The 12,227-nt window shown below is 44.1% G+C and overlaps 1 protein-coding gene across 4 annotated transcripts in view; it reads left to right on the top strand.

The window, feature by feature from the left end:
* The window catches only part of ABCA1 (ATP binding cassette subfamily A member 1), a 92,469-nt gene that overhangs the window by 69,520 nt on the left and 10,722 nt on the right, over positions 1-12,227 (top strand). For 3 of the 4 annotated variants that reach the window (XM_088054538.1, XM_014259655.2, XM_014259656.2), the window contains 17 exons: positions 487-618; positions 1,141-1,280; positions 2,304-2,441; positions 2,982-3,202; positions 3,583-3,655; positions 4,157-4,359; positions 5,341-5,389; positions 6,067-6,180; positions 6,520-6,671; positions 7,124-7,248; positions 7,617-7,715; positions 8,898-9,087; positions 9,243-9,337; positions 9,690-9,722; positions 10,274-10,379; positions 11,063-11,137; positions 11,538-11,707. In XM_088054538.1, coding sequence (XP_087910664.1) covers positions 487-618; positions 1,141-1,280; positions 2,304-2,441; positions 2,982-3,202; positions 3,583-3,655; positions 4,157-4,359; positions 5,341-5,389; positions 6,067-6,180; positions 6,520-6,671; positions 7,124-7,248; positions 7,617-7,715; positions 8,898-9,087; positions 9,243-9,337; positions 9,690-9,722; positions 10,274-10,379; positions 11,063-11,137; positions 11,538-11,707 — 2,115 coding nt within the window. The remainder of the gene's footprint in view (positions 1-486; positions 619-1,140; positions 1,281-2,303; positions 2,442-2,981; positions 3,203-3,582; positions 3,656-4,156; positions 4,360-5,340; positions 5,390-6,066; positions 6,181-6,519; positions 6,672-7,123; positions 7,249-7,616; positions 7,716-8,897; positions 9,088-9,242; positions 9,338-9,689; positions 9,723-10,273; positions 10,380-11,062; positions 11,138-11,537; positions 11,708-12,227) is intronic. The other variant, XM_005530933.3, reaches the window with a different exon arrangement.

Raw genomic sequence — 12,227 nt, 5'->3', positions numbered from 1 at the left:
TGCAACTCCTATCCATGTAGTAGAGGTAGCCATAGAACTGCAGTGTGCAAGCTGGTGCACTGCCAGAGTGCCTCTGCTGATTTCATCTAGTTGTGCTGCTGCCTTACAGGTACATGGGACTGGAACCACAGGGGGTTCAGGTTGAGGCTGGGTCAAATGAACCTGTAGGCAGCATTTTGTAGTAATGTCGTTTGTGATTCTGACTTAACAGTGAAAGAAAGCAAGTTGGTACTGAAAGAACAAGAAGCTTTTAGAGGAGAAAAAAAAAATCTTCCTTCAAGCAGCAATATGAGTGTTCTTTGATCACCCCCGGAGCTTATTTGTGCTTTGGTTTATTTAAAATCCATTAGTGAGATGTTATTCAGGCTACTTTCTTGATATGGGGTTTCCCCAGGGGTTCCATCCACTCTTAATTCAGCCACTCACTATTTCCTAGTGGCTGATCTGTTTCCTAGAGCCTGCTGATCTGTTCTATTTTTCTTTCAGGTCCATTTTGACTGGCTTGTTCCCCCCAACCTCGGGTACAGCCTTCATCCTGGGCAAAGATATCCGCTCTGAGCTTAGCACCATCAGGCAGAACCTGGGTGTATGTCCACAACACAATGTGCTGTTTGACTTGTGAGTATCATCTGGGAGACACAGGGCTGGTGCTATCCAGCAGAAATTTGGGTTCTCTAGGATACAGCAGTGGGCTTTCACCTTTGACAGGCCTTTTTCTGTGTGTGCATGGTGTGAGACAGTAGGGTGGTGTGTGCGATTGGTACAGGAACACTCTGTTTATTAGCACATTCCCAAGTGCCTGGGAATGCTCAGCAAGAGCTTATGCTTTCGTCTTTTGTGTCTGTTAATAATCTACTCTGCTCAGCTAGGCCAAGTGTTTTCCCAGTGCCTAGGGATTTGGGTTGTTTGTGGTACTGTCAAGCACCCTTAAAAAAGGATTATTTACATGGGTGCTGAATAGAACCACACCCTGAAGTCAGGCCCGGGCTGAGTGTACCCAGTCTGTGGCTCCTTCCTTAAACCTCAGCCCTAAAAGATGTTTTTCTGAGCAAACAGAAATGCCTGCAATAATGCTAATCAAAGGGACTAATCCCAGCATGGTGCACTGAGCTGTGCCCTGAGGCTGCATTTGTTCCCTAGGCTGACTGTGGAGGAACACATCTGGTTCTATGCTCGGCTCAAAGGGCTGCCGGAGAAGAAGGTGAAAGAGGAGATGGAGCAGATGGCAACAGATGTTGGTTTGCCTCACAAATTGAAAGCTAGGACAAGCAGGCTCTCTGGTAGGTTCAGATCTTTTACATTTCTCAGCCTCAGAAACACTCCACTGCCTTTTGCAGAGGCTGTGTTATGGACCTTGATGGGATCTTGCAATTATACAATTGCTTGTATAAATCTTGCTACTATACAATTAAGCATTTAAGGAAATCAATTATTTAGTAAGTACTTAATCTGTGTATCTTAAAAACATCACAATCTTGCACAGTCTTAAGCTATCTAATGGCTATAACAAGTTACAGAGTTCCTCTGAGTATTTCGTACTGTTTCCACCATGACATAGTTCAGCTGCATTTGCTGTGTGTTGTCCAAAGCTTACTAATGTATTTGGGGTTTATGAATTTGGGGTTTATGAGTGTGGCTTGGACCATAGTCTCCGAGTCTCTTGATGTTTGTGAACCATATGTGCATTCCTTATGCTGACTTCTGCCCCTTCAATTGGTGACCTGGAGTGTCCTTCTCCTTTGCTCAGGAGGGGCTGAATTCCTGTATCAGTCTGTACCAGATACGAGAGGGACTGAGATGCCTTTGTCTTACTCAAGTGTCAGTACAGACTGCACATTTGACTTTGGAGAGGGAGAGCAGGTGACCATGGTTGACTTTAGTATTGAGGAATGCAGTATAATTCCTTGCTTTTGCTTCTGGAACACTTCTGTGGAAAGGGAGTCTCATTATTTCTGTAGCTCAAGTTCTGGAGACCTGTGTTCCAGATCCTCAAATATGTTTAGGCCTCCAAGCTGATGATTTGCTACCCCTGGTGCTGAGACAGTATAATTCATGTAAGGAAAGGCATGCAAGGTGTGGCTCCCTGCAGTAGGAGGAGAGTTAGACTCCACTGAGGAAAGACTACGCAGATTAATTATGTACTGCCCAGAAAGCAGTGGGACCCTGAAGGCCTGAAACAGCAGAAGTACTTGTTTTCCTCAGTCTGCTTTCTTTCAGAGAAAAGCATCTACCTTGCTGCAAGTATTGCTGTTCCACCTATCTCTGCATCAGCCTGAACACCTCTTTCTTCTTGTGCCTGGCAGGTGGCATGCAGAGGAAGCTCTCAGTTGCCTTAGCATTTGTCGGTGGCTCCAAGGTTGTCATTCTGGATGAGCCTACAGCTGGGGTAGATCCTTATTCTCGCAGAGGAATATGGGAACTGCTTCTGAAGTATCGGCAAGGTATGTCATCTTTTTTTCTGCTCTTGAAAAATGCATTGTGGAAGGCAAAAGAAAATCAATCTCATTCATGACTTTTCCCAAAATAGCAATTTGTCTTTGCAAATTTATTGTTTCCTGCACCAAGGAATGAACAAAGACAATGCAGGACAAGGATGCTTAGATCTCTCAGTTGTATTCCTTCCTCTGCCTATTCATGTCAGTATTCATGAACAAACTTTTTTACTGAGTTATGAGGGAGGGCAGGTAAAGTCAGAAAATCAACCTTGGTGTTCAGCAATGTTCTGTTCTGCTCCATGCAACCAACCTTCCAGACATGAAATTAAACCTACCTTTGCTGAGCACAAGAGCCAGCAGACCGTGGGGGAGAGTAAACCCATGATAGCAATTGTGAATCTTTGCCATATTCTTAGTCTTATTCAAAGGAGCCAAACTTGTAGCATCAACTCCCCCATCCAGCTTCATGGCAAGATATATTGTGTCTCCGGCATGGTAACACAGTTTTGTTTGACTTACACCCGTATCTTCCTTGCTCTCTTCCAGGTCGCACTATCATTCTCTCTACGCACCACATGGATGAGGCAGACATTCTGGGGGACCGGATTGCCATCATTTCTCATGGCAAGCTCTGCTGTGTTGGCTCTTCTCTCTTCCTGAAGAACCAGCTGGGAACAGGTTATTATTTGACCCTGGTCAAAAAGGATGTGGATTCCTCTCTGAGCTCCTGCCGAAACAGCAGCAGCACAGTTTCCTATCTGAAAAAGGTACAGCTGGACTTTTCTGCTCATGTTTATTCTTTCTTCATAAATTCTTAGGCTTTTTATCTTAGCAGCTAAGATTTTCCATGGTAGAATGTCTGAAAGGAAAATCCTTTGTTGTTTGAAAGAAGTGTTACCTGTTCTGTGGGTACTGTGCTGGACCATGTCTAGTTAAACTGTTGCATGGGATGTACATCTCCGTTATAGTTTCCTTCAGTGTCTGTGGTCCCAAGCTGATCAGAGAGATATGAAATAGGTGAAGTACACTGTTGTTACACTCCTATACCCGTGATCTCAGCATCTGTTTGACTTGGAGTGTAGCATCTGGTGAGCCCCATTTTGAAGAGACAACAGGAAATAATGTTTGTCTTCTCTTTTGTGACCAGGATGACAGTGTCTCCCAGAGCAGCTCTGATGCTGGCCTTGGCAGTGACCATGAAAGTGACACACTGACAATAGGTGAGGCTTGGAAAATAATTTAAGATTGAATCCCAGTTGACATTGCTCTGTTGCTCACCTTGGACAGCTGCCTTAACCTTGTTGCTCCAATATAGCTACAGTCTTGAGACAATTATTAAATTCACAGTGATGGTATTTTAAGTATTGAAATGCTCTTCTTGAGTGAGCCATTTTAAATTCAACCTGTCCTGAGAGTTAATAAGCAAATATTATGTAGTTGCTTGGCCTGTTAACAGTAGATAATGTTGGTGAGCTGTACATCAATGATTTGCAGATCTTCCAGTAGCATGTACAAGCTCTGGACATAAAAAGTATAGTCTGGCTTTGGTCCAGGCTTGTGTTAAATTAAAAAGAGATGAGACTTTTCATGGAAATGAGCTTCTTTCTAGAGATGTCCTATTTGTCCTCCTTTTCTTCTGGCAGGATTTTAAAGGCTGAGCTTTTTTCACGTAATGATCAGTAACCAGAACAGAACTATCTTTTACATATGTTTTTTTCTAGATGTCTCTGCAATTTCAAATCTCATTACAAAACATGTTCCTGAGGCAAGACTGGTGGAGGACATAGGTCATGAATTAACCTATGTCTTGCCATACAAAGCTGCTAAAGAGGGAGCTTTTGTGGAGCTGTTCCATGAAATTGATGACCGTCTTTCTGATCTTGGGATTTCCAGCTATGGCATCTCTGAAACTACTCTGGAGGAGGTTAGTGAGCTGCTGATTCCTGTTTGTCTTAAACTAGGTAAAATGAATCATGGCAGAATTAAGAATGAGATGAAGCCTTATTGCTTCCTGTAAAACTTGACAGAACAGGCAGCTCTGCGTTCCTTTCCAAAATGGATTGTCTTCTGCCTGTGTAAGTGTGTGCTCACAGAGGTGTGCATTAAAAACTGAAATGTGGTACAGACAAGCATGGACAGGTCCTGTGTACTCATTGCACTTTGCTGAGATACCATGTGTAGGTTGGCTCCAGATTTGGCTTCTAATGTCTGTGTTATTTTTAGGGATGCTTTGTGTTGCATTTAGCTGAAAACATACATTTCCATACTGGACACATACATTGCATAAGCAATTTAGATATATGCCCTTGTCAGGAATTTTTTTATTTCAGTGTTTGTTCCATGTGACTGTGTTCCAGCTGCCAAGTCACTCTTTTTTATCACAGAAGTATCATGCACATTATCTCTGTGGAATCTTCATTTGTTTATTTTAACGAATGACAAGAGAAACTGAAACAGTGGTGTTGTCACTTATTGAAGTTGCCATCTAGGTCCTTCACAGCTGTGAAGACCTTGGTTTTTATCTTAGAAAATTTGAAAATGGGTTTTTTCTGGTTTAGGATAGTCCATGGGTCAAGCTCCATGAAGGTGCCTATTCAAGCAAGAAAACCATTGTTGGACATGGGGAAATATGAGATTCACCAAGTTTAGTTACTAGGTCTGTTTCTGAGACATGGGAAAGAGCTCATGTTTGAGATGACCTGAGAACTGATACTAGAAAGGGGGAACAGCTGGTAGTAGTCTGGCTCCCAGAAACTGGAGAGAAGCCACAAAGTCCGTATCTACATGCAGAGGATAAACTCAGTATCCTCAGGTCTCTCCCCAGTCTCACATGGCATCTTCTGAAGCAGTACCCACAATATCTCTCCTCTTTTGATTTTCACTGACACTTACCATTCCTTTCCAGATCTTCCTGAAAGTGGCTGATGATAGTGGTGTGGATGCAGAAACCTCAGGTGGGTATAGTTGTCTCCTACAGAAGTGACATATGCCAAGGTGTGACAGACCCTGACTGAGACTGAACTGAAGCTCTTTTGTCCTAGTATTTTTAATGACCTGCTATAGCTGAGTTTAGTGTATTTAACTCTTGCTTTTATGTGCTGTAAAGGTCAACTGACTCAGTTGGTAGCATGTTTATTTTGTAATACTGAAGAGTTTGAGTATATATAGTGTTTGAGTATATTGCAAATTAGTTGCTGACACTGTTGTGTGCTCTGAAGAACTCCTGACACATGAGACCACAGTAGGGTCCAAATTACTTTCTCTGAGATTAGATCACTGCACTGAGTGCTCATAACAGCAAATTGCACTTAAAGTCACATGACTACATAACACTCAGGTAGCAAGTGAGAGTTTTCTTAAAATGAGAGCAGCTTGCTGTTCCCCTGTGGGAAAAAAAAAGTGTCAAGTGCACTAGAAGAAGTTTCTGGGACATCACACAAAGTATGGTGCATAAAACATGATCCATTGCAGAATAACAGTCTTGGTTTTGATTTTAACTGCACTGAAGTCACTCCAGATCAACTCTTTGGCTTGCAAATGGAGGACGTGTAAAATAAATGTTATATTGCTTTGGTTTTTCTGGGGCTAGCTGGAGATTAACTGAAGCTAACCATAACTGCATTATTTTCAGATGGTACACTGCCAGCCAGAAGGAACAGACGTGTGTTTGGAGACAGACAGAGCTGCCTTCGTCCATTTACAGAAGATGATGCATTTGATCCTAATGACTCGGACATAGATCCAGGTATTGCTAGAATTCAAGCCTGTTTTCTTCCTATGGATACTCTTTCATATTATAACTACTGCAGATCTGAGGACTGAGACTGCCAAAGGAGTGGTAATGTATTTGCCTTTAGGAATAGTGGACAGTGTGGGATGCACAGCCTGCTCAATTCTCCCATTCAAAGCTCAGAGATAAGGGAGAAAATACATTAATGTAAATTTCTTTTGATATTGCTCCCGACTGTGCTCTTTTTTTTTTTTTTTTTTTGGTGGGTGAGAGTGGCTACTCCAGACACACCTTATGTCTTCAGCACAGAAAGCATCTCTGAACTTTTGAATGAGGGTCATTTCTTCTTGTTAGCAGAATCCAGAGAGACAGACCTTCTCAGTGGCATGGATGGGAAAGGCTCCTACCAGATGAAAGGCTGGAAGCTCACTCAGCAGCAGTTCATGGCTCTGTTGTGGAAGAGGATGCTAATTGCCAAGAGAAGCCGGAAGGGCTTTTTTGCCCAGGTGAGAGCCTCCAATATGGGCAGAGTCTCTCAGCAGGGACAGCTCTGGACTGTGTATTATAGTCTGAGTTGATGGTGGGCTAAGAAACCTCAAGGGAATGCAGATAACCAAAATTAGCCTTCACTGCACATGTGGGCAGAAAGAGGCCCTGTGCAAGTGAAAGGAGTTGCATGATAAACCATGCAATTGCAGTATTCTTGCGCAGCAGGATGTAATTTTGCCCTTGAGAACAGCATTTGCAAGCTCAATCATCTGCATCTGAAGTGAATTCCCTGACTGAATGCCAAGACAGATCTTGCGTTGGTGTCTAGAACTGCTTTGGTGTAAACAGCAAAAGTATTCCTAAGAAAGTTTGAAAAAATTTTGATCCAATAAGTGATTCATACATAACTTCTGATGCCTCTGGAAACATTTGCTCAAAAAAAGGACTTGTTTTTTACTTGCAATTTCAGATTGTGCTGCCAGCTGTCTTTGTGTGTATTGCTCTCATGTTCAGCCTGATTGTTCCTCCTTTTGGGAAATATCCCAGCCTGGAATTACAACCCTGGATGTATGATGAGCAGTACACTTTTATTAGGTATGTTTTGTGTGGCCGATAAATTATCTTCTTTGCAAACTTGAGTTACTGAGTTCCTTAACAGGTTGCATTGGGTGTTGTGCTTATCTCAGAAAGACATTTTAAAAGAGAGTCATGGTGTTTTCTTCTTCAACCTTTAAATGCCAGCTCCAAGTACAGGCAAGGCCATATCCATTTTTGAATGATGCTATGATTCTCCTAATACTGTGTACAAAGACTTGGAATGTGTGTGTGCTCTTAGGCCAAGCATTCATCAAGGGCAAATCCCCACCCACATCCTTTCACTGTGCTCTTGGCCTTGCTGTTGCTTCTTTTGCTATGTGCTTGTTACCACACTGAGTGATAGTGTTTTTCTGCTGTTCCCGTAGCAACGATGCTCCAGAAGATGCAGGCACTCACAAGCTTTTGGATGCCCTTCTTGATAAGCCGGGATTTGGGACACGCTGTATGCAGGGACATTCCATCCCGTAAGTAGAGCTCTGGTCTGGGAACAGGCAGGAAGCACATCCCTGGTAGCTCTAGCTGACTTCAGGAAATTATAGTAATTACATGGCCAGAGCAGGATTTAAGCCAAGAGAGTTGTAATTACGTTCAGTTTTTCTGCTCAGAACCTTTTTCAAAAGTTGCCAGCCCTCAGTCTGGTGAGAAAGTGAGGTTTGAGTGCAAGTCCTTGCTTACAGAAATGGAAAGGAGAGAGCAAATGACTCAAATTACTGTTTGGTCCTGAACATGGTAAAGGACATATTCATGTTGCTGCATGTTGTTGATTGTAGTTATTCCCACTCCATAATCCTTTTTTCCAGCTGCAATAGATACCTGAGTTAGCACCCCACAAGCACCAGCAGGAGTGAAGAGCCAGGCACCATTTGTGTTGTCTCCTAGCTCTGCCACCTGACTTGGTGCATGGCCTTGGGCAAGTCACTAAGATCTAGTCTGTGAATGTAGAAAAGGTATACACTTCAAGAGTCCAGGATGGTGTGTCCAGAAGACCTGCAGCTCATGTTCACAGGATGGTGGGGAGGGAGGCAAGGTGTCTGGTTTATTGGCCAGCAGTGGAAAGTAAGCTGCATCCTTCGTAACAGGCATGAAAGCTGAACTAGTCCACCAATGGGCCATGGGGAAAAAGCTGTCCACTGCTGCCTTGGGGAAGAGCAGTGTTTTGATGCTCCAAAGGCAGAAGTATTATCCAAGAAGTCATCCAAGAAGATTGTCTGCTGTGATCTTAAAATCACAGGATATCACAAAGTTGGAAGAATCCCATGAGAATCATTGAGTCCAACTATCTGCTTCTCAGAGGATTACTTCAAACTAAACCATGTGACTAAGAGCATTCTTCAGCAGCTCACTGAACTCTGGACAGCATGCCTGCTGGGACTGACTGAAACAAAGAATTTAATTATAAAAAAAGAGGGGAGTGTCTGGCACTCCTCAGTGTTGACCAACCTCAGTTTCTTTGGCAGTGAAATCTGTTAAAAGCTGCAGAGACTGATCTGTTGCTCTGAGCTGTTTGTCTCAGTGAGGTCAAGCTCCTTTAAGAAACACACTGTCTCTTCTGGGAACCGTGGAGTTTGATCTTTAAATGTCTTGTAAGCAAAGGCCATCGTATTTGTCTTAAAAACTGCTTTTTTCTTGCCTCTTCCCAAACACAGAGACACTCCTTGCACTGTGGGGCAGAAGGAATGGGCCACTGCTTCAGTTCCAGAGTCAGTCCTGGACATCTTCCTGAAAGGCAACTGGAGCATGGAGAATCCTTCCCCATCTTGTGAGTGCAGCAGTGAGAAGATCAAGAAGATGCTGCCTGTGTGCCCCCCTGGTGCAGGGGGTCTGCCACCCCCACAGGTAGGAGGGATCTCAGTGGTACTGCTGTGAGGAATGCTCATGAGGGGCAGAGTGGCTAGGTGTGATTCTTGCATGCAGCATTGCACAAGATTTGTTTCACTCAGCACCTGTGTTTTCTGATAAGCATTTATCTGTGTTTTCACTGGTGACACCAGCGTGAGCAAGACACAGCTGACATCCTCCAGAATCTGACAGGACGCAATATATCAGACTACCTGGTGAAGACCTATGCGCAAATCATTGGGAAAAGGTATGCTCCCCCTTCCCTCCCCAACAAACACTGCTTGCTCTATGGGTGATGCACAGATCAGGAAAATAAGCCTGAGCAGCTGGAACTCTTCAGTGAGTTTAGTGACCCAAATCCCCTCAGGTGCTCAGACAGCCCTGATCCTCAGCTCAAGTGATGTTTCTGCTTTGTTAGTGATTCTGTGTGCTGACCCTCATAGGCGGATTATGGGGGAAGCCTAGGGATGAAGAGGAATGGTGGGAGCTATATCAGATGTGAGAGGCTATTGCACTCTTTTCCCCAGCCTACTGCTTTGTTAGGTCTGTCTCTCCTCTGGTTCCATGTATTATATATCTACTCTTTTTTCTCTCTGCAGTTTAAAGAATAAAATCTGGGTGAATGAGTTCAGGTGAGTTACTGCCTTTTCCTTAGCTTGTATGTGTCCACTAAAACTGGAGCATAGTATTTAGCAGGTCACATCCACCCTGCTTTTCAGTTTGTCTTATAGGACTCTTAACTGCCAGATGTTGGAGGAAGATGTTTGAGGATAAACTAGGACAACCCCAGAGCACTGGGGTCTGCCTTATGCAGAGAGCAGTCTTGAAAAGATTTTCATGACCAGTGTGTTGGTACTGTTTTCTGGGAGGTGCTATTCTTCCAAGCAAGGGCAGCAGGGAGATGTCCTGCTTTGCCTGCAGCAGAGAATACCTGCCTTTATTAAATGGACAGCATGCTGAGCAATTGTGAAATGAGTATTTAACCCCAGAAACAAAGTGCAGAAGACTTCAAGGCTAAGCAACTGTGTAGGAGAATAAAAGTCATCCCTTCATGTAAGAGTAGCAACACTAGACGTGGGTGGACTGCAGGAAGAAGAGACACATGGAGAGGGATGAGGAGTGGCATTATCTGGAGGTCAGTGAATATTCATGTCTTAGTATCACTCTGTATCTGAACTTTTAGATATGGTGGCTTTTCCTTGGGAGCCAGCAGTTCCCTCATGCTTCCTCCAAGCCATGAAGTCACTGATGCCATTAAGCAGGTGAAGAAAATTTTGGAGCTGGCACAGGTGAGCAATTGTTCCCCCATAAGTGCAGGATGCACTAAGTCTTGTTACTTGGGAGATGACTTGGAAGCCATTAAATAAGGAACATGTGTGTGTTAGCTGTGTCCACTGAATTCTCCCCACTACCTCTGAGTTGGGATCTCCCAGGCTGTTGTCTGGAAGTAGCAGAAGGCTTGAAAACATGCTCAGCTAAAGCTTACCCAGCCCACGTTCCTGATGTGGATTCTGCCCAACACCAGTTACAAGCCAGTGGGGATTGCATACATCTGAATGTTTTGTGGCAGGACAGTGTGGGCTGTCTTGGGAAATTAAGAAGGGGTCGCTGTCATCTTCAAAAACTCAGTTTAACCTTCCTGTGTTGAGTCTGCCCTGGCTCACTGCCCCAGGAGAATCTGGGCCACTGTTTTCCTCTGAGACTGCCAGCCTGTGGGCTGCAATGTCTCTGAAGGTTGCATGCAACTTTGGTTAATCCATTTTGCTGGGGAAAAAAAGACATGAGATTGACCCTTCTTACTGGTGAGAGAAAGGAAAGGGTGAAGGGAAGCTGCAGTTACTCAGCCTTCTTACCACCCCCAGTTTGGAAAGCTGTCAGAGCTATGAAAAACATTGTGTAGTCTTTGCTAGACCCCAGGGCACGAATAAAGGTATTCTTAGAGGGGAAGTAACTGTTTCTTTGCTGTTTGCAGGGAAGTTCTGGGGATCGGTTTCTCAACAGCTTATCAAGTTTCATGAAAGGCCTGGATACAAAGAACAATGTGAAGGTAAATTAACCAATCCTCATTTCTGTGCCTGCTATTTGAAACTCTGGTGACTTGGAGTCACAGCAGTTTGTCTTGGAAAACTGTGTGGACCAGAGTTCTCTGTATTTGCTAGTGGAGTAAATGTAGCTTGTAGTTTTATGTGGACTTCCTCAAAATCTGGTTCTCATGTGGAGTCTAGGCCTAAATACCAGAAGGAGTTCAGGGCTCGATCAGTGATAGCTTCCAGCAGCCCCTTGTGCTTATTGATTAAACTGTGTGTTCTGCCCCTCAGCAAGCTAGCTGGAAGGATGTGTAAAGAAATATGCCCTTAAGAGAGGAAGGGATCTTCTGCAGGGCTTAGGAAGCTTTTGGGTCGCTGATGTACCTGGTGCCTTTCTGATGATGTTGTGGTGTCTTGTAGGTGTGGTTTAACAACAAGGGCTGGCATGCCATTGCATCCTTCCTAAATGTGATCAACAATGGCATCCTTCGGGCCAACCTCCAGCAGGGTGAAAACCCCAGTGCTTATGGAATCACTGCCTTCAATCACCCACTCAATCTCACCAAGCAGCAGCTCTCTGAAGTAGCTCTGTAAGTTGTGACATGAATATGGATGGGTTTGGGCTCATTGCTAATGACTGGGAACAGGCAACTGGAAGGTTTTGGACTCACTGGTAGATAGTCAATGGCCTCTGCCATTTAGGCTCTAAATATGCAGGCCTTATTTTTTGTGTTCTGGGCAGGTGGCAACCTGTGCTGCTGAGAACTTGCTGTTGAACAGCACTGCTGTATAAACTTTGTGTCTTTGAGTCTCTGGAGGCTGCAGTTTCTAAGAACCAGTCCTTTTCAGGAAACAGACCTTCTGCAACTCTAGGAAATTCCTCTCAGACACCATCACAAAGGTGTCTCACCATGAATATGGTCATTCTTTTGTCCCCACCATTTGACTAGGAACCACTAATAGGTCCTGTTGAGTTTTGCCCACTGCCTCAAGCTGGGGGCACACAGTAATGCACAGGGTTAACTTCACTGAGGCATTGCCTAGTCCACTCCCACTATGATCAGAGTCAGAACTCATAATCTGTGTGCATATATATCCTTCAGTCCATAA

This window comes from Pseudopodoces humilis, chromosome 4 (genome assembly GCF_049639895.1).
Source record: "Pseudopodoces humilis isolate 2021_Gansu_Grassland_sample_001 chromosome 4, ASM4963989v1, whole genome shotgun sequence".
NCBI classification, from domain to species: domain Eukaryota; kingdom Metazoa; phylum Chordata; class Aves; order Passeriformes; family Paridae; genus Pseudopodoces; species Pseudopodoces humilis.
This window is presented reverse-complemented; position numbering and strand designations above follow the sequence as displayed.